This window comes from Boeremia exigua, assembly GCF_020726555.1.
Source record: "Boeremia exigua strain MPI-SDFR-AT-0100 chromosome Unknown C7974scaffold_11, whole genome shotgun sequence".
Classification (NCBI taxonomy): Eukaryota; Fungi; Ascomycota; class Dothideomycetes; order Pleosporales; family Didymellaceae; genus Boeremia; species Boeremia exigua.
The window spans coordinates 693,626-717,756 of NW_025763528.1; the positions used below are offsets into that span (position 1 = coordinate 693,626).

A 24,131-nucleotide genomic window follows, 5' to 3' on the forward strand; every position below is an offset into this window, starting at 1 on the left:
TAAGCGAGCGTGGACCCCGGCGCCGGGCGGATGGTTGCAGGCCAGGCTACGCCTCGAATCATGACGCTTGCGCCCACGCTCTTGCGCTCCATCGCGCTACGTGGACACAGTCGAACTTCAAGACTGCGCAAGTGTGCAGGCCTGCGCAACCCCTACGACTATTCTTCCTCTACCTACATATACCTAGCGACACTGATCTACGTGCTTCGACACTCGGACTTCGGTGTTCCCCTGCATACGTCACTCCACAAATAATAGCACAGCTCCGGACTAGTTGCGGCGCGTCACTCAGAGCCACATCATGTCGCGCCCTACCATATCCAAGGGGAAGAGTACGTTGTCGCAGGGAAGATCCAATCAGACGCACAGGCGCTGACCACTGCAGCTTCGTATCCCATCTTCGCCGCAAGCTTCGCAACCAGCAGACCCGGAGTACTCGTAGTTGGTGGTGGAGGTGGCGGAGGACGACATGGCGTTAAAAACAAGATCACACTTTTCGACTTCGCATCGCGAGCGCCGACCGTGGAGCCTATTGCCGAAATAGAGGCCTCCACAGACGACTCGGTAACATGTCTTGCCAACCTTGCGACGAAAGACGGCCTCATACTGTACGCTGGAGTCAACAGCAGCGAGGAGGATCGTGCAAAAGACAACAACGAGCACTTCCGCGCGTTCGAGGCCATATTACCAAAGGGGAAGATCGCGACAGAGGGCACGGACGTCAACATATCGTATCTGAGCAAGACAAGGCTCTTCGCGCCTGTCAAGGATGTCAATGCAAAGAAGGAGGGATATCAGCGGTTGATTCGCCTGTCACCGCCACAGAGGACCGCAGCAAGCCCGCCCGCACGACGCATTGGTGCGATCGCGTCCAGTCTCGCAGGTGACGAGAACGAGATTGTGGTCTTCAGCGCAATTTCCAATAAGCCAAAGGATCCGCAAGACATCCTCCAGCGCATCCGGCTAGGAAAGAATGAAGAGGCTAATGATATCGACATCTTTGACAAGGGCAATGGACAGTTCGAGCTTGCCTACGTACTTGATTACGATGTGATTGTACACAACATCAGCACAACACAGACCAAACCAAAGGACGCGCGCCGGAAGCTTTACTCTATCCCTCTACCAGCACCTGGACAGAAGGGTGGACGCTCCAAGCTGCGGTGCATACGATGGCTGACTCCTGAGCATCTTCTGTTGCTTGTGAACAAGCCTAATAGGACTGGGGTTGAAGTACTGCTCGTGCACATGTACGAGGAAGGGCCCGGCAGCGTCGTCGTGCGAAAAACGCTGCCAAAACGCGTCAAGGCCGCAACGGACATGGATGTTGCCCTTTTGGATCCCGACTCCTCAGGAGCATACCAGATCGCTATTGCCATAGCGGCGATCGACATTTCGCTTCACGTGTACTCGATCGACTACAATGGTCGCTTGAGGAACTCGTTAAGCCCGTTCCATCACTTTGCTACCTATGATGACGTATGTATACGAAGTTTGGTTTGACAGATTGGACCCTAATTATAAACAGGTACACGAGGTTCAGATGACCAAGGCCGTCTTCTCACCATTCCATAAACCTGTGCCCATCCCAGATCAGCCGTCAGATCGGAAAGCAGTACCACAGTATCTCCGCCTGGCCTCGACATCACTCGGCAATACCGTGTCTGTGGAGACGTTCGAACTGCAGCCGTACAACGGACGTCATGTCCTCCAGACAGCGCGAACACGGAACCTGTATAGCGCTGCCACATATATCGTCATAGCCATGGTCGTGGCCGCGATAGCATTGATGATCCAGTCCATCCTCGATCCCCAGGGCGAGTTGACAAAAAATATCATCCCGAGCAGTCTCCAGAACATAGGATCACAGTACAAACCCATGGGTGAGATGACCCGGGACAAGCGCCACCAGGCCGCTCTCAACAACGCAGACACCCCGACGATGAAGACCGTACACCGTATCCAGGACCTTCTCCATCTCCACATGCCGCACCACGCCTCTCCCGATCCGCCTGCTCAGCAAAAGGCGCTTGTCATCCATCACGACCCCGAAGGCGCAGAGCTTAGTACCGAAGTGCACGAGAGTACAGATGACGTGGTTAAGAAGCATGCCGAGGCGAGGCAGTGGGCCGAACTTAGCGAGGAGGAGAGGCATTACTGGAGGAAGAAGCTCAGCGATGCAGGGATGTGGGCAGTGGGCGAGGGGGAGACGATTCTGAAGAGCATCTTCTTTGGAAATATTGCGGGCGCCATTGGTGCTGCTGCGCAGGGTGTGATTGGGTGAGCGGAGGGAGATCGATGGTCGCGTGGTTTTTGCGCGGTCAGCACGATGAGACGCGGTCATGACGCGGTAAGCTCATGATCTGCGATGTGCAGCTCGGTCACTGAAAGGGTTCGAGCTTGGGCAGGATTGTTGTGGACGAGATTAGTGGTGCCTGAGCGATGTCCTGATGAGGCCTGGTGATGTTGCTCCTTCCTAGACATGTTTGTGATATCCTACTCCTACACTTTTATAGAGCACTGATCAATGCACCACCTACCAACTTTAGGCAACTGCTGCGACGTCTGTGGTGAAAGAAAAAGTCACATGCCATTAACACAGTCTCCTCAGTGCATCGACTACTCTAGACCGTCGTGACTAATGAGTATGCACTGCTTCGTTGCACGTTCCCGATAGGGCGCTCGGTGAGCAGCAGCTCTAGCCGGACCCACTTGGACTTGGCAGTACCCCGGTCTGTAGTGGGTAACTTTACAGTTCACCACGCTTCTGCCCAAACACATTTACAACGAAGCTGCGTCTTCCCTCTTATGGAAGGCCCGCAGTTGCCCTCCTCTTCTGCCGCTTGCTTCAGGTGAAGCAGACACAATGGCGCAGCAGAGCGCGCTGTCCTCGGCGCTGGACCGCATCGTCCAAGAGCTCCGCTCGAGGTAAGAGAGCTCGCTGCACGCGACAATGGCCCCGCAGAGCTGACACGGCGGCAGACACGATGAAATCAGGCAAAAGGGCGCGCACAACCTGCGGCAGACGGTCGAGGCGGCGCATCGAGGTGAGCTCCCGCAGCCCGACAACACCAGTGCGGGCCCCCGCCTCAGCACTCGCCCACTGACTCCGCGCAGAGCTGGCACCCGCCGTCTTCACCAACTTCTACGGTGAAGTCTACGGCAAGATCTCGAGCCTCATCGTCGGCGGCAGCGACTCCAACGAACGCATCGGCGGCATCCACGCCCTCAACGCCCTCATCGACTTCCGCGGCGACGATGCCGGCACCAAGACGACGCGCTTTGCCTCGTACCTGCGCGCGGTCATGCGCGGCCAGGACACGACGTCGATGGTGGTCGCAGCCAAGGCTCTCGGCCGCCTCGCGAAGCCCGGCGGCACCCTTACGGCCGAGCTGGTCGAGGCCGAAGTCAAGGGCGCGCTGGAATGGCTGCAGCTGGAGCGCCTGGAGAACCGCCGCTTCGCCGCTGTCCTGATCCTGCGCGAGCTGGCCAAGAACTCGCCCACGCTCATGTACCAGTGGATCGCCCAGATCTTCGAGGTCATCTGGGTCGCCCTCCGCGATCCAAAGGTGCTCATAAGAGAGTCCGCTGCGGAGGCGATCAGCGCCTGCTTCGAGATCATCTCGCCACGAGATTCGGCTATGCGCCAGCTGTGGTTCGGCAAGGTGTACGACGAGATCTTTCGCGGGTTCACAATTGGCACCAACGAGGCGATACACGGATCCCTGCTCACAATGAAGGAGCTGCTGGATAAGAGTGCGTACTTTATGAACGAGGCGCGCTTCAAAGAGACAGCCGAGACGGTACTCAAGTACCGCGAGCATAGAGATACCCTTGTCCGCAGGGAGGTCGTACTTATTATTCCACGACTAGCCAGTTATTCGCCAACAGAATTCGCTGCGAAGTATCTCCACCAGTGCATGCTGCACTTGCAAGGTCTGATAAGGAAGGACCGCGATCGCGACAAGGCCTTTGTCGCAATTGGGCAGGTTGCAAATGCCGTCGGAGTTGCCATCTCACCGTACCTCGAGGGCATCCTCGGCTTCATTCAGGAAGGTCTGACAGCGAAAGCGCGAAACAAGAGCGCCGTCAACGAGGCTCCGATATTTCAATGTCTCAGCATGATCGCAGCAGCTGTTGGACAGGCTCTGACAAAAAGCGTTGAACGATTGCTGGATCCTATCTTCTCTTGCGGGCTGAGCGACTCCCTGTTCCAGGCTCTAGTCGACATGGCGCACTACGTGCCACCATCACGACCGATGATTCAGGAAAAGCTCCTGGATCTCCTCAGTCAGATCCTTGCACAAAGGCACTTCCTGCCCCTCGGCAGTCCATATCAAGTATCACAACCCCCACAGATCTGGACGCGAGAGCGACAAGATCCCACAATCATCCCCGCGCGAGAGGCTGAGATCGCTCTTGCGCTCCACACACTTGGCAGCTTCGACTTCACCGGACACGTACTGAACGAGTTTGTCCGCGATGTTGCTATCCGTTACGTCGAGGCAGACAACCCGGAGATCCGCAAGCGCGCCGCCCTGACATGTTGTCAGTTGTTCGTCAAAGATCCGATAGTACATCAGACTAGCACTCACGCTACCAAAGTGGTCGGTGACATCATCGAGAAGCTTTTGACAGTTGGCGTGGGCGACGTGGATTGGGAGATCCGATGGGAAGTGCTGCTCGCGCTCGATGCTCGCTTCGACCGCCACCTCGGAAAAGCCGACAATGTCAGAACGCTGTTTCTGGCTCTCAACGACGAGATCTTCGTGATTCGGCAGGCCGCTATGGCTATTATAGGACGTTTGACCGCAGTGAACCCGGCCTATGTGTTCCCGTCGCTCCGCAAAGTCCTGCTGCAGTTGTTGACCGAGGTCAACTACGCCAACAGCCCACGAAGTAAAGAGGAAAGTGCGAAGCTCATCAGTAGTCTAGTTGGCGCAGCTGACAGCCTTATCAAACCGCTCGTCGATCCTATTGTCACTGTACTTTTGCCCAAGGCGAAAGACCCGAATCCAGAGGTCGCCTCAACTACGCTCAAGGCTATTGGCGATCTCGCCTCGGTGGGCGGCGAAGGCATGATCAAGTACATCCCCGAGCTGATGCCGGTGATTCTGGACTTCATGCAGGACATGAGCTCGGACTCGAAACGCTTCTCGGCGCTGAAAGCCCTTGGACAACTCGCTACCAACGCTGGCTATGTCATCGAGCCGTATAGGGACTACCCGGAGCTAATGAACATCTTGATGAGTATTGTCAAAACCGAGCCTGAGGGCGAGCTGCGACGGGAAACTGTCAGACTTATGGGAACTCTTGGCGCCCTTGACCCAGACGAGTACCAGAAGATCATGGAGCAGTCACCGGATCAACAACTCATTCTGGAAGCACAGGCTGTAACGGATGTCTCGCTCATCATGCAGGGCATCACTCCTTCGAATGAGGAGTATTATCCCACCATTGTTATCAGCACGCTCATGGGGTTGTTGAAAGATTCGTCGCTGATGCAGTTCCACTCCGCAATCGTTGATGCTGTCATGAACATCTACGCAACTATGGGACTGAAGTGCGTGCCGTTCCTCAACCAGGTCGTTCCTGGGTTTCTCCAAGTCATCCGTTCCACACCAGCTGGACGCTCGGAGGGCTACTTTAATCAGCTCAGCCAGTTGGTCCGCATTGTGCGCCAGCACATCCGTCCATACCTCCCTTCGATCTTGACGTGCGTCAAAGAGTACTGGGGCAATAACCCTCAGTTGCAAGCCACCATCTTGTCACTCATTGAAGCTATCGCACGATCGCTTGAAGGAGAGTTCAAGGTCTACCTGGCAGATGTCCTTCCTCTGATGCTGAGTGTCCTCGATTCAGACACCACTGGAAAGAGACTGCCGTCCGAGAGGGTGTTGCACGCTTTCTTGATCTTCGGGTCAAGTGCTGAGGAGTACATGCATCTCATCATTCCTATCATGGTGAAGATGTTTGACAAGCCGGGCCAGCCACATCACATCCGCAGACTAGCGATAGAAACGCTAGGTCGACTGTCAAAGCAGGTGAACGTGTCTGAGTTTGCTGCACGCATCATTCACCCTCTCTGCCGAGTTCTATCTGGCACCGACTCGGCTCTCAGGCAGACAGCTCTTGAGACCCTTTGTGCGTTGATCTTCCAACTCGGGCCCGACTATATCCATTTCGTGCCGACAGTGAACAAGGTCTTGATCGCGAACAAGGTTCCCCATGAGAACTATGGCCGCATCGTGTCCAAGCTGCAAAAGGGTGAGCCCCTGCCACAAGATCTGAGTCCGGACGAGCGATACGGAGAAGACGATGAGGACCTCAATCCCGCCGAGATTCTTACAAAGAAGCTAGCAGTCAACCAGCAGCATCTCAAGGCGGCGTGGGAGGCTTCATCCAAGACTACAAAAGAGGATTGGGTCGAATGGATGCGCAGATTCAGTGTTGAGCTTCTTAGAGAGTCTCCACAGCAAGCGCTGCGTGCCTGCACCCCGCTCGGCAGCATCTACAACCCTATTGCCAGAAGCTTATTCAACTCGGCATTCGTCTCGTGCTGGACTGAGCTGTATGATCAGTATCAAGAAGAACTTGTACGATCGATCGAGGCTGCGCTCACGTCTCCAAATATCCCACCTGAGATCCTGCAGATTCTTCTCAATCTGGCTGAATTCATGGAGCACGACGATAAGGCATTGCCCATCGATGTCAGAATACTGGGAATGTACGCCGGAAAATGCCATGCGTTTGCAAAGGCGTTGCATTACAAGGAACTAGAGTTCAATGCCGAGCAAAACTCAAGTGCGGTAGAGGCTCTTATCAGTATCAACAACCAGCTGCAGCAAACGGACGCCGCTTTTGGAATCCTGCGAAAAGCTCAGGGGTATACGGACGTCGAGCTGAAGGAGACATGGTTCGAAAAGTTGCAGCGGTGGGACGAAGCTTTGCATTCCTATCAACGGAGAGAGCTTGAAGAACCAGACTCGTTCGAAATCACCATGGGTAAGATGCGTTGTCTGCACGCCCTTGGTGAATGGGATCTGCTCTCGAGCCTGTCAAAGGAGAAGTGGGCCAATGCCAGTCAGGAATACCGCAAGGCGATAGCACCGCTTGCTGCAACGGCTGCATGGGGTCTGGGTAAATTCGCCGACATGGACTCTTATCTGAGCGTCATGAAAGAGCAGTCCCCAGACCGGGCATTCTTCGCTTCCATCCTTAACATTCATAACAACCGATTCGAGATTGCAATCGAGGAAATTGCTAAGGCTCGGAAGGGTCTGGACACGGAACTTAGTTCGCTGCTGGGCGAGTCGTACCAGCGTGCCTATCTGCCCATGATCCGTGTGCAGATGCTGGCTGAGCTTGAAGAAATCATGCTGTACAAGCAGCTGGGCATCAAAGAGAATCGCGAGAAGCAGGCATCAATGCGAAAGACCTGGATGAAGCGACTCAAGGGGCTGCAACCCAACCCTGAGGTCTGGCAGCGCATGATGAAGGTGCGACAACTCGTCATTTCACCCGAAGAGGGCACCGACATGTGGATCAAGTACACCAATCTTTGTCGCAAGAACAACAGAATGAACCTTGCGAACAAGGCGCTGCAGAAGCTACTCAATATCGAGGGCACGGGCGACCACAGAGTTGTCGAATATGTGCGCGAGAATGCACACAAGATCTCTCACCCCGTGGCGTACGCAACATACAAGTACATGTGGGCTGATCAGCACACTCAACAAGAGGCGCTCGATTCTATGAAGGACTTCACAGCCCGACTGTCTGATGATCTTGCTATGCGCGCAAGAGCGGCCACACATCCAATGATGGGACAGAATGGCATGAACGGCGTAAATGGTATGACTAATGGTCATCCCCAGCTATTCAACAACATGAACCCCTTCGCTGCATCTAATGGTGTTAATGGCATGGCAGGTTCCAACACGATTAATGGGTCTGCCATGGGCGTCTCACCTGCCGAACTAGCCGAGTGCCACCGTCTACTCGCGAAGTGTTATCTGAAGCAGGGCGACTGGCAACAAGAGATTCAAGGTGGAGAGTGGGAGCACGAGCACGTCCACGAGATCTTGTCTGCCTACGCCGCTGCCACGAGGTATAACCAAAACTGGTATAAGGCATGGCACGCCTGGGCACTCGCCAATTTCGAGGTCATCAACTCGATCACATCGAAGGCCGATCGGGAGTCTACGGACGTGCCCTCTAATATGGTACACGACCACGTCGTTCCGGCTATCCATGGCTTCTTCAAGTCCATTGCATTGTCATCGACGAGCTCGCTGCAGGATACGCTTCGCCTGCTCACACTGTGGTTCAGCCATGGTGGTCTTCCGGAAGTCAACAGGACTATCACCGAAGGCACAAAGTCGGTGCCGATCGATACTTGGCTGGAGGTCATCCCTCAGCTGCTCGCGAGAATCAACCAGCCAAACCCCACAGTACGGCAGTCGATTCACCAACTGTTGATTGAAGTTGGGAAGGCGCATCCACAAGCCCTCGTCTTCCCATTGACTGTCAGCATGAAGTCGGATGTTTCTAGGCGCCAACGATCTGCAAAGGAGTTGATGGAAGCCATGCGCGAACACTCGCCTCGTCTAGTCGAACAGGCCGACCTTGTCAGCCACGAGCTCATCCGTATCGCGGTACTCTGGCATGAACAATGGCACGAAGGACTAGAGGAAGCGAGTAGACTGTACTTCGGCGATCATAACATAGACGGTATGTTCGCCACACTCGCGCCATTGCACGCCATGCTCGACAAGGGTCCGGAAACATTGCGCGAAATCAGCTTCATCCAGTCATTCGGTCGCGAACTCCAGGAGGCTCGAGACTGGTGCAATACATTCAGGACCTCTGGGGAAATAGGTGATCTTAATCAGGCATGGGATCTCTACTACCAGGTGTTCCGCAAAATTGCACGTCAGCTACCATCACTCATGTCGCTTGAGTTGCAATACGTCTCGCCCAAACTCAAGGATGCCCACGACCTCGAGCTGGCTGTACCGGGAACCTACCAGGTTGGCAAGCCGGTCATCCGCATCATCTCTTTCGACCCACTAGCCTCCGTCATTCAATCCAAGCAACGTCCTCGCAAACTGGAGATGCAGGGAAGCGATGGCAAGCCTCACCTCCACATTCTCAAGGGCCACGAAGATATCCGTCAGGACGAGCGTGTCATGCAACTGTTCGGTCTCTGCAATACCCTTCTGGCCAACGATGTCGAATCACGGAAGCGCCATCTCAACATCCAACGCTATGCTGCTGTACCGCTTAGCACGCAGTCTGGTCTCCTCGGTTTCGTGCCAAACAGTGATACATTGCATGTCCTTATTAGGGAGTATCGTGACAGTAGGAAAATCCTGTTGAATATTGAACACCGAATCATGCTGCAGATGGCACCGGATTACGACTGCCTCACTCTGATGCAGAAGGTCGAAGTCTTCGGATACGCGCTCGACAACACCACTGGCCAAGACTTGTACCGTGTACTTTGGCTCAAGAGCAAGAGCTCTGAATCCTGGCTCGACCGTCGTACAAACTACACGCGCTCGCTCGCCGTCATGTCGATGGTTGGCTACATTCTCGGTCTCGGCGATCGCCATCCTTCCAACTTGATGCTCGATAGAGTCACGGGTAAGATCGTGCATATCGACTTTGGCGACTGTTTCGAAGTGGCTATGCATCGCGAGAAATATCCTGAGCGAGTGCCGTTCCGTCTTACCCGCATGTTGACGTATGCCATGGAAGTTAGCAACATCGAAGGCAGCTACCGAACAACATGCGAGCATGTGATGCGTGTGCTCAGGGACAACAAGGAGTCTGTCATGGCCGTGCTCGAAGCTGTAAGTTGTCACACCGTTCTCCGCACAGGATTCACTAACACCTGCAGTTTATACACGACCCCCTCCTGACGTGGCGCCTTGGCAACCGTGGCGACTCTCCGCCCGAACCGAACTACCCATCTGAGCGCCGCCAATCCATCATGGGCGATATCTCTGATATGGGCTCGATGGTGCGCAACAGGCACCGCTCCAGCATCGCGCCGCCCAACGAGGCGGAAGCGAAGGAAGTACAGAACGCAAGGGCGCTGCAGGTTTTGTCGCGTGTCAAGGAGAAGCTCACGGGTAAAGACTTCAGACAGGGCGAGGAGCTGAATTACCAGATGCAGGTCGATCGTCTGATCAAGGAAGCAACGAATCTGGAGAATCTGTGCCAGCACTACATCGGTTGGTGTAGTTTCTGGTAATCAGTGGAAGTGCTGGTGTCGAATCACGCGAGAGACATGGCGTATGGGGGACTTGATGGGAGCATTCTCGGTTTTCTGTGTACCACTATGGCGTGCAGTCAGGGCAAGCATTTGCGGGTGTTCGGGTGGTAGTCGCTTGGGTCTCGGGATTACGAGTCATGCATCAACTTTTTACTCGATTGTATCAATTCAAACGGTGATAAGCTACCGTCATCTATGGCCACCATTCAGTTCTGCATTGTTGAATGTTGACGTTTGACAGGGCTTCGGACTTATCACGGCAAGCTCGGATCCTTAGTCGATTTGTTGATACGCTATCTTCATGCTCAGCATCGCGATTTGCTACACATTGCTTTGCGATGCTCACAGATCTTTCCGCATTGGACAGGGCGGGGCACTTGTGTGCTACCCCATGTGCATGGGCATGTTGTTGTATATTTTCTCGGAATTTCTTCAGTCGCGACTCCACAGACCACTACAGCTCGGCGAGACTGGAGAAAGACACGTCATTGCTCCATGGTCTCGCGTCGAACCGCTAGCTCCCGTTTGCCGAATGTTTTCCTAGCCTAAAGCATCGTCATCATACACTTGACTTGTCTCTCGCCAATGCTTCTGCGGCTCGCTACCAAACGTGGGCGCCCCGACAATGAATGAGCGACAGGAGACCTTCTACACCGCTCGCCTGCCACCCACCCCAGATGTCGACCGGAGAGCCAGCATCGATACTGTTTCCAGTGCTGCAGACCGCCGCCGCTGGCGAAACCATGCTCACGTGCTCACACCTCAACCGCAGCTCCAGGAGCGCGACCCCTTCGACGACCTCGCCGTCAACCTCCCCCCTTCGCACCCGGAACCCACCGAAGCCCCCGTCTCCGACAACGGTGAGGAAAGCACGAAAGCCGAGGACCAGCCCGACATGAGATCCCACCAAGGCCCCAGACCCGACGCTGTCCTAGGCGGCAACGGCAACGTGCCCGGGCCCGACGAGGGCCTGCCCGAGAACGAAAAAAAGTCCCTCACCGACTACGACGACGCGCTCGCCCGCCGCCATGCCAAACTGCCCTGGCGCGAGCGCATCCGCCACTTCACCTGGACCTGGTTCTGCCTGACCATGGCCACGGGCGGCATCGCCAACGTCCTCTACGCGGTGCCGTTCCGCTTCCACGGGCTGTATGCGCTGGGCTGCCTCTTCTTCATCGGCAACATGGTGCTGTTTGCGTTCAATGTCTGCATGATTTCCTGCCGGTTCTACTTCTATCCGCGCACGTTTCGCGCGAGTTTCTTGCATCCGACCGAGAGTCTGTTTATCCCGGCGGCGATTGTGAGTTTTGGAATTATCATGATGAATGTTAGTCAGTACGGGGTCGGGATGATTGGCGAGCAGCAGTGGCTGGAGCATGTGATGATTGTGCTGTTTTGGGTGGACTGCGGACTTGCGGTGGTGTTTTCGCTGGGGCTGTATCTGATCATGTTGGTTATCCATTTCCTTACTCTCTCTTCCCACCTCACTACTCTCTCTTCCCACCTCACTACACTCTCTCCCCACCTCACTACCTTCTCTTCTAACCTCACTACTCTCTCTTCTAACCTCACTACTCTCTTCAAACCTCACCACCCTTTCTTTAAACCTCACAACACAACATATGCTAGTATACTAACACCTACAGGTGGTCTACAACAACATTTACTATTAACCAGATGACCCCTATTTGGATCTTCCCATGCTATCCACTTTTAATCATCGGACCCCACGCGGGATCACTCGCGCCTAAAGTCTCCAACCCGGAAATCGCCCTGCAGATCATTCTGGGTGGCTACATTGTGCAGGGCATCGGCTTCCTGGTCAGCCTGATGATCTATGCTGCCTTCATCTACCGGCTGATGACCCAGAAACTGCCCAAGGAGTCACTGCGTCCGGGCATGTTCATCTCCGTGGGGCCGAGCGGCTTTACCATCGCCGGCATCATCACCATGGGCCAGGTGCTGCCCGACGTCGTGCCGTCGGACTTCATGGGCGAGGGGAACGGCGAGCTGGCGGGCCACGTGGGCATGATCATGGCGAATTTCATGGGCTTGTGGTTATGGGGTCTTGCGCTGTGGTTCTTCTTTGTGAGCGTGGGAGCGCACTGGTCGTGTGCGCGAAGGGGCAAGATGGATTTCGCCATGACGTGGTACTCGTTCGTGTTTCCCAATACGGCGCTCACGACGGCGACGTTTGCGATTGCGAGAGCGCTGAATGGGAATAAGGTGATTAGCTACGTGGGGTGTGCAATGACGATTGCGCTGATTATGATGTGGATGTTTGTCGTCGTTATGAACGTCAGGGCTGTAGTCATTCACCAGGTGCTATGGCCGCAGAAGCAGGAGGATCGAACGGAGGGTGGCTGGAAACAGCAGACGGCGGATGAGCAGAGGCGGAGGGTTGGTGATGGTGGAGAGAGTGCGGTGGACAGGATTGTGAGGACGGTCAGTCGTCGAGGGTTGGAAGGGTCAAGTGGAACTGCAAAACCGGCTCGATCGCAGACTGATGCTGGGCAGAGGAGAAGACAGTGGAGTTTTGCAGGCCATGAGAGGTAAGGCTTACTACTTTAATAGAAGAATGTTCCTCCACGTATCCAAGACAATGCTGCTTGACCACACTTGATTCCGAGTCAGTAACGAAGACGAATGAGGCAGCGAAGTCCCGATATCTGACCACTATATGTATCTCATCAATACGGGCTGAAGTGTTTGGATTTATGGTACGTCACCCGTGATCTCTTACTTGCGTGGAGGACGTCAGTGTCGGCTGAATCTACCTTGTTCTCGGATAAGCATATATATGTTACATAGGCAACGCAACCAGGATGACGAAGGACGACAGCGCATTCCTTTGCTCCATCCCTCTGAATGCAGGCTGAGGTGTTGTTTGGATCCATGCTATGTAACCTGTGATCGTTTCTTCTCACGCACTAACGTGGACGACGTCAGTGTAGCTCTCTTCATTAGACACACAAGCTACACAGGACCAGTGGATTCTGAAACAACCCAAGATCCCCCTTACATTCACAAGAGGGAATATCGTCTCATCGTCCGCGATCCTGCTACTACTCCTTCTTTCCACCCTTCTTCGGCGACAACTCCTCCACAATATTGTTAGGATCTTTCCATGCCAGCGCCACGTACTTCGTATGGCTCCCTCTGGCAAATACCTCGCCCTTACTGTTACTAAAATGGATCGACGTATACGCCAGCGTCTTGCCAACTACTCATCGTCAGTATCACATCGAACTCACACACGCAGGTCACAACGCACACTTATCACACGTTACCTCCGCCTTGATCAGATCCCCAATCTGACCACCAGACGACAAGTAGGTCACATTAAGATCGGTGGATACGCCGGTGGCGAAGAGGCCGCGTGATGCCACGGCGAGGGAGCCGCCGAGGTCGACCATGCTGGCTATTGTGCCACCATGAAGGATATTGAGGCGGTTCTGATTCAAGGTGAGTATTCGAGGAGATGTTTCAATAGCAATGGCATACAGTGTGTTCTTTTTGGATGTCGAGCTCGAACTTAACGCGGCCAGGGGATGCGGAGGTTACGCGTAGCTGGAGGAGACGGTCAACCTTCAAGTATACATAACCAGGTAGAATAGATTGAAACATACGCCGTCCAGTAGTCTGTTTGGATGCATTTGTTAGCTTCGATGTCCACTTCGAGATCAACACCGCGTACCTTGGCTCCAGCCCGGAATTGGCGCGGAATGATTCCCAAACCTGTCAATTGATCAGTGATGTTCCCCTAAAAGTAGCATAAAAACTTACGGATCTGACAAACTTGAGCACAGGCATCTTTGCAGCTTTGCCCGAGATATCGAAAGAGTGACAATAGTTGTCCTGCACGGCAATTGCTTATGATAAGGAAGCTCGTATCAGGCGAACAGGATTGACAGTCTCGTTGCAATTCTCTCTTGTACAGGTTCAATTGCAATAGAGTAAGATATGAAAGAGTTGCCGAGAAGTCCGATCGATCAAAAAAGTTGGAGGTGTGCGACGTTGGGTTAGGTGGTTCAACGGCAGGCGCTAACGCGAGCGCCTTCCGAGGTTCACAACCTTGTCAGCCTCACAACACCACCAACTATCGCAAACAAAGAGCAAAAAGAAGATTTAAAATGCAAAAAGATGCACAAACGACACCAATGGGACTCGAACCCATAATCTTTGCCAGGGTAGTTAGCCGGAAAGCAACGCCTTACCATTAGGCCATGGTGCCTACGATTTGATGAAACTTTGGGAAGCTAGCTGTATTCTATATGAGGTGAAATACAGGTACCATCTCTACCACATTGAGATGAGCACTTTCCGAGTGGCTCAGAGCCTAGTATCGAGCCGGGAGTAGCGAAAGATATTGTAAGCAGCAACGATCGATGACGCGCCAAGTATGAACAGCGCCCCACTCCGCCCCACCCCAGCCTACCACACCCAACGTCTGGCCAGCTACTTGGCACGTTTGTAGCATCCAAACCAATTGCATCACAGCCAACAAGCTGAACAGGTCTAATCGAATACTTCCATTAATTATCCCATTGAGATCACGCCCGTGGTCCGTGATGCCTGCAATGCATGCAATGCACGCTCTCCGCTGCTCGCAGAGTGCCCGGATGGTCACGAGACATGCTCAGACGGTAGGTTGCATCGACAGCGCTCGCCAGCATTATTGACATTGTGCAGAAGCTACCAATGTTCAGTCAAGTTCGTCTCCAGTCTACAGCTACGGTCAAATCAGAGGAAACGAAGAGGGTTCGCGTTGACATCCAACAAAATCCAAGCCTAAAATCCACAAATCGGGAATTAGGAGTATTGCACACAATGCCTCCTGGGCCAATGCTTGCTAACGTGGCTGTTTCTGACAAGAAGCTTGTTGTGAGGGGAACGACTATCCCCAATATCTGGCTGAGAGACAATTGCCAGTGTAGCAGCTGCCTGCATGAGTCAACCAAGCAGAGACTCCATGACACCTTTGCGATTCCCAAGGATGTGTCTATCGAATCGATGTCGGTCATCGAAGGCACCATCAACGTCAATTGGAGCGATGGCCACAAGAGCACGTACGGCCAGTCATCCCTCTGCGACGCAACCACAGACTTCGAGCGACGATCCATCGTGCGTCAAGGCCTCCTCACTCCAAAACTTTGGGACTCAACCATTGCGTCCGAACCCCCCATAGTACCCTACGCAGAAGCCCCAGAAAAACGCCTCCGCGCCGTGCTCTCTGCCATTGTACGCCTCAAGTCCCACACTACCGGTAAAACCCCTGCTAACACCCACCAGCGCAGAGATGGCTTCTGTTACGTCGACAACACCCCTTCCGACACCCCCGAGGCTACAGAGGCGCTTCTGCGCAGCATCGCCTTCATCCGCGAAACGCACTACGGCGGCTTCTACGACTTCACCGCGGACCTGGCCTCGCAGGACACGGCGTACACGAACATCGCGCTCGAAGCCCACACGGACAACACGTACTTTTCGGACCCGGCGGGCCTGCAGGCGTTCCACCTGCTGTCGCACACGGAAGGCGAGGGCGGCGCGTCGCTGCTCGTCGACGGGTTCAACGTCGCCGAGCAGCTGCGGCACGAAGACATCGCCGCGTATCGTGTCCTGAGTACCGTCAATGTGCACGCCCATGCGTCGGGCAACGAGGGCATTAGTATCCAGCCGTACCGCGGGTTCCCCGTGCTGGAGCACGACCCCATGACGGGGGATCTGCTGCGGGTGCGCTGGAACTCATCAGATCGCGCGGGTGTGGAGTTGCCGCTCGAGCAGGTAGAGAAGTGGTATGATGCGGCGCGCAAGTTTGATGCGCTGCTGAAGAAGAAGGAGAATGAGTACTGGAACAAGTTGGTGCCAGGGAGAGTGGTGATTTTTGATAATTGGAGGGTGTTGCATGGGCGGAGTAGCTTCACGGGCAAGAGGCGAATTTGTGGCGGCTACATCAATAGGGACGACTGGATCAGTCGATATAAGATGGTGAGGTGGAAACAGGAGAGGGTTTTGGAGAGTCTGGTGAGCTCATAGAGCATGTCAGCTCGTCAAGAAGCAAAGAAATCATGTTGATACATCCTGTTTGGCTCTTTGAGACATATGTACAGCTGCTGCGACCAAAGAAAGCGCCTGGTATATTTTCTTTTCTGCGTGATATAATCTAGCGCCTGGCGGGGACGTTCTTCTCCTGCTCGAGCTCCAGCTCGGCCTGGCGGTAGTACTTGGCAGTGTCGACGCCGTGGTAGGGGTGGTTGACCAGGTTGGGCCACGGCAGGACGTGGGAGAATGTGGCTGCGTAGCGCGAGTTCCTGTGCGCGACTCCCTGCAGGTACTCGCTCATCTCGGAGGTGCCGTACAGCGGCTCGCCGCGCTTGACGCGGTCGACCATCTCGCGCATGTCCATCTCGACCTCGCGGCGGTTCTCGCGGGCGCCGTAGAAGCGGGCTGTCTCTTGTTAGCACGGCCGGCCAATCAGCACTCGCCAATTGCTCATGTCGAGCGAGCACGTACATGCGGACCGCGAGTAGGCGAAGATGATGGCGCCAGCGACGCCGACAGCACCGCTCAGGCGCATGACGGGCGCAAAGCCGCCCTTGCCCACAAACGAGGGCGAGACCTGCTCCCAGTACAGCATCAGACCGGGGCTGATGGCGCCCACGGCAGCGCCCGCGGCCCAGTCCGAGGGGCGGACGTAGCGAAAGACGCGCGAGATGTGGCTGTCCTGTCAGTACGGCGCGCAGGCGGGGGCAGGCAGCGGAGGGAGGCATACGGGTCATTGTCGATAAGCTGCAGCGCGTTAGCCACGGGCGCCCATTGCGCAGCGGGCAGGGCCGCAATTGCTTACTGGGTACTCTCCGGTGGGGACCTTGTCCGGCACAACGGCCTGGTGCCTGACAGCGGCGTCCTGCGAAGACATGGTGGTTGTGGGCGGGGCGCGGCGTGCTGGCTGTGAGGCTTGTGAGAGGAGTGAGGTCGGCAAGTGCCGTCCGAGCTCCAGCGCGCCCGTCATCCCGCGGATGGAACTTTTGAGTGCCAAGCGCTGCTCGTCTGCAACGCGCCTGCGACAGCATGCTTGCGCGCCCTGCGACTGGTGCTCCCCGACTCCCCCGATAACCGCATCGCGCCTGCCCTCGACATGGACGGCATCCAGGCAACCTCGTCCGCCGCGCCCGCCGACGCCGCCCTCGTGCACGCGCGCCCGACCGTCGCCGACCTGCACGGCGAGAACCACTTTGCGCAGGTGGCTCGGAAGAACTGGCTCGCTGCAAAGAAGCCGCCCAAAGTGCGCCCTGAGGTCCTCAAGAAAGAGCTGTGGGACGAGCTGGAGAATGTCGACTTTGCCTACTCGTCGCTGCTGGTGCTGGAGAACCTGCAGCTGCTGGAGCGCTATCTGTGGCCAGGCTTCACCGAGGACGCCTCTAACTACCACCATCTCCTGCTGGCGCTGATGGTCAATGTCAAGAGGAGGGAGAATCTGCCGTCGTGGGGTACGTATGCAGCTTGCCTCGTGGTACCACTGCTGACATGCTCCAGAACACTTCACAACCCAGCCCGCCGAATTCTCCTCGTTCTTTCGCCGCATTCTGTCCATGACCGTCGACCCCTCGCAGCCTATGAAGGTGCGGACGCAGCTGGTTTCCTTCGTCATCGGCGCATTCCAGTCGCTGGACAGCGGTCTCGTGCGCAAAGAGTGTGCGCCTCTCGTTGGCATATCCGTATGGCACAACCTGCACTCGGACGTAGTGCGCGAGCACCACTTTGAGGAGCACCAGATGCTGCGCAAGGCGTGGCGCGCCTCGGCCAAGAGATACGAAGCTGCAGACGAGACACTACAAGCCCGGCTGCGCTTCGAGCGGTCCTGGCTATACACACTGGTCCTGGACTTCATAGATCGCATGTACAACAGCAGCACGAAGCAAGAGATGAGCGACAATCTGGTCTATTGCGAGCGTTTTGTGGAGCTCCTCACCGACCTGCAAAGTCAACTGCCAACCAGGAGATATGTCAACACGCTGTTGAAGGATCTAAATCTGCTGCCCGCCATCAGACTATCGCCCATGTTTGCAGATGAGGACAACGGCCTCTTCCGCGATCTGTTCAGTCTGCTCAGTCACTTCACCCACTTCGCAATCGAGGATCAGACCGGCAAGCAGCTGTCGAAGCTGGAATACGACCAGCAGCACTACGACACCCTAGCGAAGTTGCAACGGATAGGCTATGGAGCGTATCAAGAAAAGCTGCAACTGATGGCTCTGGCAAACTTCGGCAGCATCGGAAATCGCGAGGAGCTTGACGGGCATTTGCGCGCACTGGATGACGACGAACTTAAAGAACTCTGCTCCCTCATGGGTCTTCGAACGACATACCCCAGCACTACCTTCTTGGTGCGTGACCGGACTTTCCACATGGAAACTCTCGTCTCGCTGGTCGAGCAGAGGCCTATCTTCAAGGACACTATCCGCGACATGTCCGTCCTGCCGACAGAAAAGATTCTCTATGAGACCACCTTCCTGCGAAACGAGTCATACAACGGATCAAGACCTCTCGCAATACCAAAGCTGAATCTGCAATATCTCACAATGGGCGACTTCCTGTGGAGATCGTATATCTTGTACCGCGCCGAATCATTCTACGGTATTCGGAAAGATATGGAGGATGTGGTCAAGCGCGTGCAGCCGCGAGGGAAGGGCGTCAACATAAAGTTTGGTGGCTTTTCCAGGATGTCGATACCCATCAACGCGCCAGGCATCGTCGATGTTGCACCCTCCAAAGTTGGCGAAGAGCATCCTGCTTATGTGCGCGCAGAGATCGTTCTAGACGTCAGTCGTTTGCAAATTCCAGTGCGCAGAGAGTGGGAGTCTTTGAGGCCGGGCGACGTGGTGTTCCTCCTTACCGTGGAAGGCAAGGACGATGCACCCATGAGCAACGGCCACAGTGCGAGCACAGGTGAACAAGCTGGTCTCCAGAGGCTGAGGTGTGCACAGGTTGTCCAAGTGCTGGACGACAACGGCAGACCTTTGCGCGACCAGACACAGAACGGCGACTTTGCACCTCGTGCACGGTCACGACGACTTGTCGTCCACATCGATGCAAAGCAATATCAGACCGACATGGATCACGTCGCCGAGGGCCGTCCCAACATCTACGAGCACATCAACATGATCGCTCGCCGAAAGGGGCGAGAGAACAACTTCCTTCCCATTCTCGAGTCAATCAAGCGTCTGACTCTGTCCGACATTCCAGCCCCGTCGTGGCTGCAGGAAGTCTTTCTAGGTTACGGGGATCCTGCGTCCGCAACCTACGCCCGCCTACCCAATCGCCTCCAGTCTATTGACTTCCGGGACACTTTCCTGAACTGGCAGCATCTAGTCGAATCTTTGCCTGGAAAGACAATCGAGCCTGCAGACGATGCACAGGGTGCGTTTGGACCACCATACGTCGTCAAGTACCCTGCAGCTGCAGAGCCAGCAGCCGCGCCGGCCAAACCATCCAAGAAGCGGCGTCGTGATCAGGTCGAGGTGCCGCAGCCTGCACACGAGTCCCTGCATGTCTCCACATACAAGCCGCCGAACATGGGTCCTTACCCTGCAGATGCCATCAAGCAGAACGCAGTGAGATTCACCCCTGCGCAGGTCGAGGCCATCACTTCTGGCACCCAGCCTGGTCTTACGGTGGTACTCGGCCCGCCGGGAACCGGAAAGACGGACGTTGCGACCCAGATTATCTCCAATATCTACCACAACTTCCCGGACCAACGAACATTGCTTATTGCGCACAGCAATCAGGCGCTAAACCAGCTGTTCCAGAAGATCGTCGCACTCGATATCGACGAGCGACACTTGCTGCGTCTTGGCCACGGAGAGGAGGACCTTGACACTGAAGCCAGCTACAGCAAGCATGGCAGGGTAGAATCTTTCCTCGAGAGGGGTACATACTACTTGGCAGAGGTCGATCGTCTTGCGAAGAACTTTGGTGCGCCTGGTGCCCATGGCAGTACTTGCGAGACGGCAGATTATTTCAATCTTGTCTACGTCAAGCCAGCGTGGACGCAGTATTGGGACACCGTCACGTCTGAGGAGGCCAGTGTTGAGCAAATAGTTGCCGAGTTCCCTCTCAAAGACTACTTCGTGAATGCGCCTCAGCCCTTGTTCCCACCTGAGGCAAGCCGCGAACAGCTACTTGACGTTGCTCAAGGCTGTTACCGCCATGTTGAGAAGATATTCGCAGAACTCGAGGACATCCGTCCGTTTGAGATCCTGCGAAGCCCTCGCGACAAGGCAAACTATCTTCTTGTGAAGGAAGCACGCATCATCGCCATGACCTCCACACACGCCGCCATGCGGAGGCAGGAGATATCGTCGCTTGGTTTCCACTACGACAACGTGATTATGGAAGAAGCTGCGCAGATTACGGAAATCGAGAACTTCATTCCGCTTGCCCTTCAGAACCCCAAGGACGGTGAGCTGCCTCTTCAGCGCATTGTTCTTTGCGGTGATCATCTCCAGAACTCGCCCATCATCCAAAATCTCGCGTTCAGACAATACGCAAACCTCGAGCAGTCCCTCTTTCAGCGCCTCGTCCGACTCGGCGTGCCTACCATCATGCTCGACCAGCAGGGCCGTGCCCGCCCTTCCATCGCGGAACTGTACAAGTGGCGCTACCCGGCTCTCACCAACCTGCCCACGGTCCTGTCTACGCCCGACTTTCAAATCGCCAACGCAGGCTTCAAGCACGAGTACCAGTTCATCAACGTGCCCGACTACAAGGGCCGCGGCGAAACCGAGCCAACACCGCACTGGATCGTCAACCTGGGCGAGGCCGAGTACGCAGTCGCTCTGTTCATGTACATGCGCCTGCTCAACTACCCCGCGCATAAAATCACTATCCTGACCACATACGCCGGCCAGCGCGGCCTCATCAACGATATCCTCAACTCTAAGTGCAGGGATCACCCCTTCTTCGGCCGCCCCAAGATGGTCGCTACCGTCGATAAGTACCAGGGCGAGCAGAATGACTGTACGTCCCCTCCTACATGAGATTTAAACGAGTTATACTAACAGCCGCAGTCATCATCCTCTCCCTTGTCCGCACAAAGTCCATCGGCTACCTGCGCGACATCCGCCGCCTGACTGTCGCGCTGTCCCGCGCCCGCCTGGGCCTGTACATCCTGGGTCGCCGCAGCGTGTTCGAAGCTGTGTTCGAGCTGAAACCCGCCTTCGACGTGCTGTTTACGCGGCCCGACGATCTGGCACTCGTCACGGGCGAGATGCACGGTGAAACCGCACGGCCGGTGTGTACCGATCCCGATGCTGCGGTGCAGGGCGAGGCGGTCATGCAGGGCTATGAGCATCTTGAGGAGTATGTGCGAGGTATTACCGCAGCGAAGATCGAGGCGCTCAAGAAGGGCGGTGGCAGCCTGCCCACGAGGGAGGTGAGGATGCTGGATGGGGGCGATGAGGATGTGGATCGCGAGGAGATGGTACTCGTGCCTGAGGAGCAGGTGGAGGATTTCGGGCCCGATAGGGATGAAGACGAGGAGTAGGTGTGCAGCGTCACAAAAGACATTTCGCGGCGTTGGTGTGGCAAGTGGATATATTCTGTTTGATTTGTTGTGTTTATATAAAGATACCAATACTAAAGCATGCCGTCATGCCTTTCGTTCACCTACAGAACCATGTCCCATAACTCATGTGGTATTCCCAGTACGCCGTGCGCCGTCCATGCCGCATGTCCCTGCCCCGCGCTCCAAATCAAAACGGAGCGCTACCGCGGGCCCTTTTTGCTCTTCAGATACGCACTCACCTGCTCGACATGGCTGATGAAGAACATGCGCTTCTCGTCGTTGCTCCATCTCAACACCCCGCACGCGTCCGCGTACTTCTTGACATCGTTGTACTCCGCCTGGCTCGCGAACTCGCGCATCAGATACCCGTCCTCGGTCTCGACGCGCTCGCCCTCGTACTCCCACAGCCGGATCTGGTCCATGACGGTGGGCGGGATGAACGTCTTGTTCTTCTGCATCTGCGGGTGCGCGTAGGTCGTCAGATACGAGATGATCTGCTGCGAGGTAATCCCCGCGGACACGGCTTTGTGGACGGACTCCTTTGTGAGTTTGCCAGAGATGAGGTTGGGGAAGCGGTGCTGCAGCTTGCAGAACAGCGAGATGATGGCGATCTGGATCAGGGAGTCTGTGTAGGCGTAGAGGCGGTAGTTTGTCTCGATGATGATGAAGCCCTTGTTTGAGGCGTTGGGGCTGCCGGTGGTGGTGCCGCCGGTGGTGTTGAGGCCGCCGGATTCAGAGGTCAGGGTTGTGGCGAGCCGCGTAGGGTAGAAGACCTTGGCATCTTTGGAGGAGCGGAAGACGATGCCCATTGCGGAGAGGTCGTCCAGCATTTGGAGTTGCGTGGGGGAGAGGGTGGAGGTCGAGTAGGCCTGGCCGAGTTCGAGAGATCCAAGCATGAACAGGAAAGAAAGGACGTCCGTCTCGTTCATGCCAAGCTGCTGAGTGTTAGCAACTCGCGTTTCCATGCTGGGGGGATCGTTGGCCATGCTCACATCGTTGACCATTTTCAGGTACACAATCAGCAGGTTCCAGACCTGGGCATTCGTTTCTTGCAAAACGAATGTGAATCCCTCCTTTGTAATTCTTGGGCCACCATGATATGACCTGACAAGATCTCCAGCATGCAGCAACTTCTTGGTCCCTGCTGGGATGTCGGATCTCACGGACACACCCGCAGCACTGCCGACCATGTAGAAGAGAATCGTCTCCCACTGCGCTCGTGCGTACTCGTCCAGATATTCGGCGCTAACCCTCTTCTCGCCCCTACTCTCCTCTTTCGTGGCAGACACACCAAACGAGCCATCCTGTCCCGAGCCCTCCAACGCGTGACGTAGGCTGCGCTTGAAGCCTGGCGAAAGCGAGTGTGATCTCGTGCCGTCGTCTTGTTTCGTGGTGTCGAGAATGTGGAGTTGTGCGAGGATGAACAGGGCCTGCTCTTTCTCTCGAGTGGCGCCTGGTTTGAACCAAGCTTTGAGCTGGGCATCGGGGAAAGACGTGGGCATATAGATCATCGCCATGACGAGTGTCTTTGCTATATTAGGTCAGTGGTTAGAACTTCAGTTCCCATGCTTGCTAAACCCACCCAAGTGCGGCAGCATGCAGCGATACACCGCCAGCACTGTTGCTGGTGCCTCATAGAGCTTCCGGTGCGTCTGCAGAGGCAGACCCTGGAGGTATTCGAGCGACTGAGAGGAGGACGGCGCGGACATGGTCGCGATTAGGAGGTTAAGTCGGCGTGCTATCGAACTATCATCGTCTTGGAGCAAGACGGCGGACCAGACGCGTCAACTACGCGGTGAGGGTTGCGAAAGGTGCAGGTCAACAGTCCATAGATTGTATTCAGGCACGTCCGATCAGTCGCTTGGCATTTTCGTAAGATCCAGCTCAGCTTTAGCACAGCCAATGGGCTACAGAACTGAGCATCAACAAAGAACCCCAGTCAAGCGCAGGTAATCTACCAAAAAAGAGTCGTGATGATGTCGCCCCGCTTTGAGACTAGTTCAAGGAAGCATGAACATGCGGCTCATCGCAGCACAATTGAATGTATGGAAGACATCACATGTGCACGACAAAAGCTGTGCAAGTAATGTGCGAGCTGAAAGAGATTCAGACTACTATGGCCTTAAATCGCGTGGAACAGTGTATGCTGCTGCGGGGCTTTCATAAGCAGGTCTTGCAGACCACAGTACATGGTCTGGTCATGCTTGTTATCTTATTCTCCATAGAACACGCTGCAGACTGAATCGAGACGGTCATATTGTGCGGCCTAGACATTGCTAGCAG

General features: G+C 55.3%; 8 protein-coding genes and 1 non-coding gene across 9 annotated transcripts; 5 read left to right on the forward strand and 4 right to left on the reverse strand.

Annotated features, from left to right (window-relative positions):
- Positions 1-14: 14 nt before the first annotated feature.
- On the forward strand, positions 15-2,551 carry C7974DRAFT_401906 (uncharacterized protein). Its single transcript, XM_046142636.1, has 3 exons — positions 15-332; positions 386-1,479; positions 1,529-2,551. Exons 1-3 carry the CDS (start codon positions 302-304, stop codon positions 2,282-2,284), a joined length of 1,881 nt encoding a protein of 626 aa, XP_045993319.1. The 5' UTR covers positions 15-301; the 3' UTR covers positions 2,285-2,551.
- Positions 2,552-2,866: 315 nt separating this feature from the next.
- On the forward strand, positions 2,867-10,261 carry C7974DRAFT_416646 (armadillo-type protein; the record flags this gene model as incomplete). The annotated part of the gene is made up of 4 exons (XM_046144008.1): positions 2,867-2,928; positions 2,983-3,047; positions 3,118-9,857; positions 9,905-10,261. The coding sequence occupies 4 exons, from the start codon at positions 2,867-2,869 to the stop codon at positions 10,259-10,261; spliced, it is 7,224 nt and encodes a 2,407-aa protein (XP_045993320.1).
- A 323-nt stretch (positions 10,262-10,584) lies between these two features.
- Positions 10,585-12,946, forward strand: C7974DRAFT_45962 (voltage-dependent anion channel-domain-containing protein). Its single transcript, XM_046146113.1, has 2 exons — positions 10,585-11,731; positions 11,929-12,946. The coding sequence occupies exons 1-2, from the start codon at positions 10,908-10,910 to the stop codon at positions 12,836-12,838; spliced, it is 1,734 nt and encodes a 577-aa protein (XP_045993321.1). The 5' UTR covers positions 10,585-10,907; the 3' UTR covers positions 12,839-12,946.
- A 5-nt stretch (positions 12,947-12,951) lies between these two features.
- C7974DRAFT_401913 (acyl-coenzyme A thioesterase-like protein 13) lies at positions 12,952-14,365 on the reverse strand. The gene is made up of 6 exons (XM_046142637.1): positions 14,069-14,365; positions 13,980-14,020; positions 13,912-13,924; positions 13,787-13,852; positions 13,557-13,737; positions 12,952-13,505 (listed from the first exon to the last, which is right to left on the reverse strand). Exons 1-6 carry the CDS (start codon positions 14,093-14,095, stop codon positions 13,348-13,350), a joined length of 486 nt encoding a protein of 161 aa, XP_045993322.1. The 5' UTR covers positions 14,096-14,365; the 3' UTR covers positions 12,952-13,347.
- A 69-nt stretch (positions 14,366-14,434) lies between these two features.
- Positions 14,435-14,516, reverse strand: C7974DRAFT_t104. The gene has a single exon. It is a non-coding gene; the product is annotated as a tRNA-Arg (tRNA).
- Positions 14,517-15,127: 611 nt separating this feature from the next.
- On the forward strand, positions 15,128-16,318 carry C7974DRAFT_318422 (uncharacterized protein; the record flags this gene model as incomplete). The annotated part of the gene is made up of 2 exons (XM_046138653.1): positions 15,128-15,523; positions 15,575-16,318. The coding sequence occupies 2 exons, from the start codon at positions 15,128-15,130 to the stop codon at positions 16,316-16,318; spliced, it is 1,140 nt and encodes a 379-aa protein (XP_045993323.1).
- Positions 16,319-16,445: 127 nt separating this feature from the next.
- On the reverse strand, positions 16,446-17,201 carry C7974DRAFT_318820 (NADH-ubiquinone oxidoreductase-like protein 21 kDa subunit; the record flags this gene model as incomplete). The annotated part of the gene is made up of 4 exons (XM_046138669.1): positions 16,446-16,729; positions 16,796-17,001; positions 17,055-17,071; positions 17,130-17,201. The coding sequence occupies 4 exons, from the start codon at positions 17,199-17,201 to the stop codon at positions 16,446-16,448; spliced, it is 579 nt and encodes a 192-aa protein (XP_045993324.1).
- A 131-nt stretch (positions 17,202-17,332) lies between these two features.
- Positions 17,333-21,880, forward strand: C7974DRAFT_342689 (uncharacterized protein). Its single transcript, XM_046139304.1, has 3 exons — positions 17,333-17,772; positions 17,819-21,301; positions 21,352-21,880. Exons 1-3 carry the CDS (start codon positions 17,421-17,423, stop codon positions 21,825-21,827), a joined length of 4,311 nt encoding a protein of 1,436 aa, XP_045993325.1. The 5' UTR covers positions 17,333-17,420; the 3' UTR covers positions 21,828-21,880.
- On the reverse strand, positions 21,842-23,723 carry C7974DRAFT_46053 (RNA polymerase II transcription factor B subunit 2). Its single transcript, XM_046146143.1, has 3 exons — positions 23,431-23,723; positions 22,841-23,379; positions 21,842-22,783 (listed from the first exon to the last, which is right to left on the reverse strand). The coding sequence occupies exons 1-3, from the start codon at positions 23,555-23,557 to the stop codon at positions 22,049-22,051; spliced, it is 1,401 nt and encodes a 466-aa protein (XP_045993326.1). The 5' UTR covers positions 23,558-23,723; the 3' UTR covers positions 21,842-22,048.
- Positions 23,724-24,131: the final 408 nt, after the last annotated feature.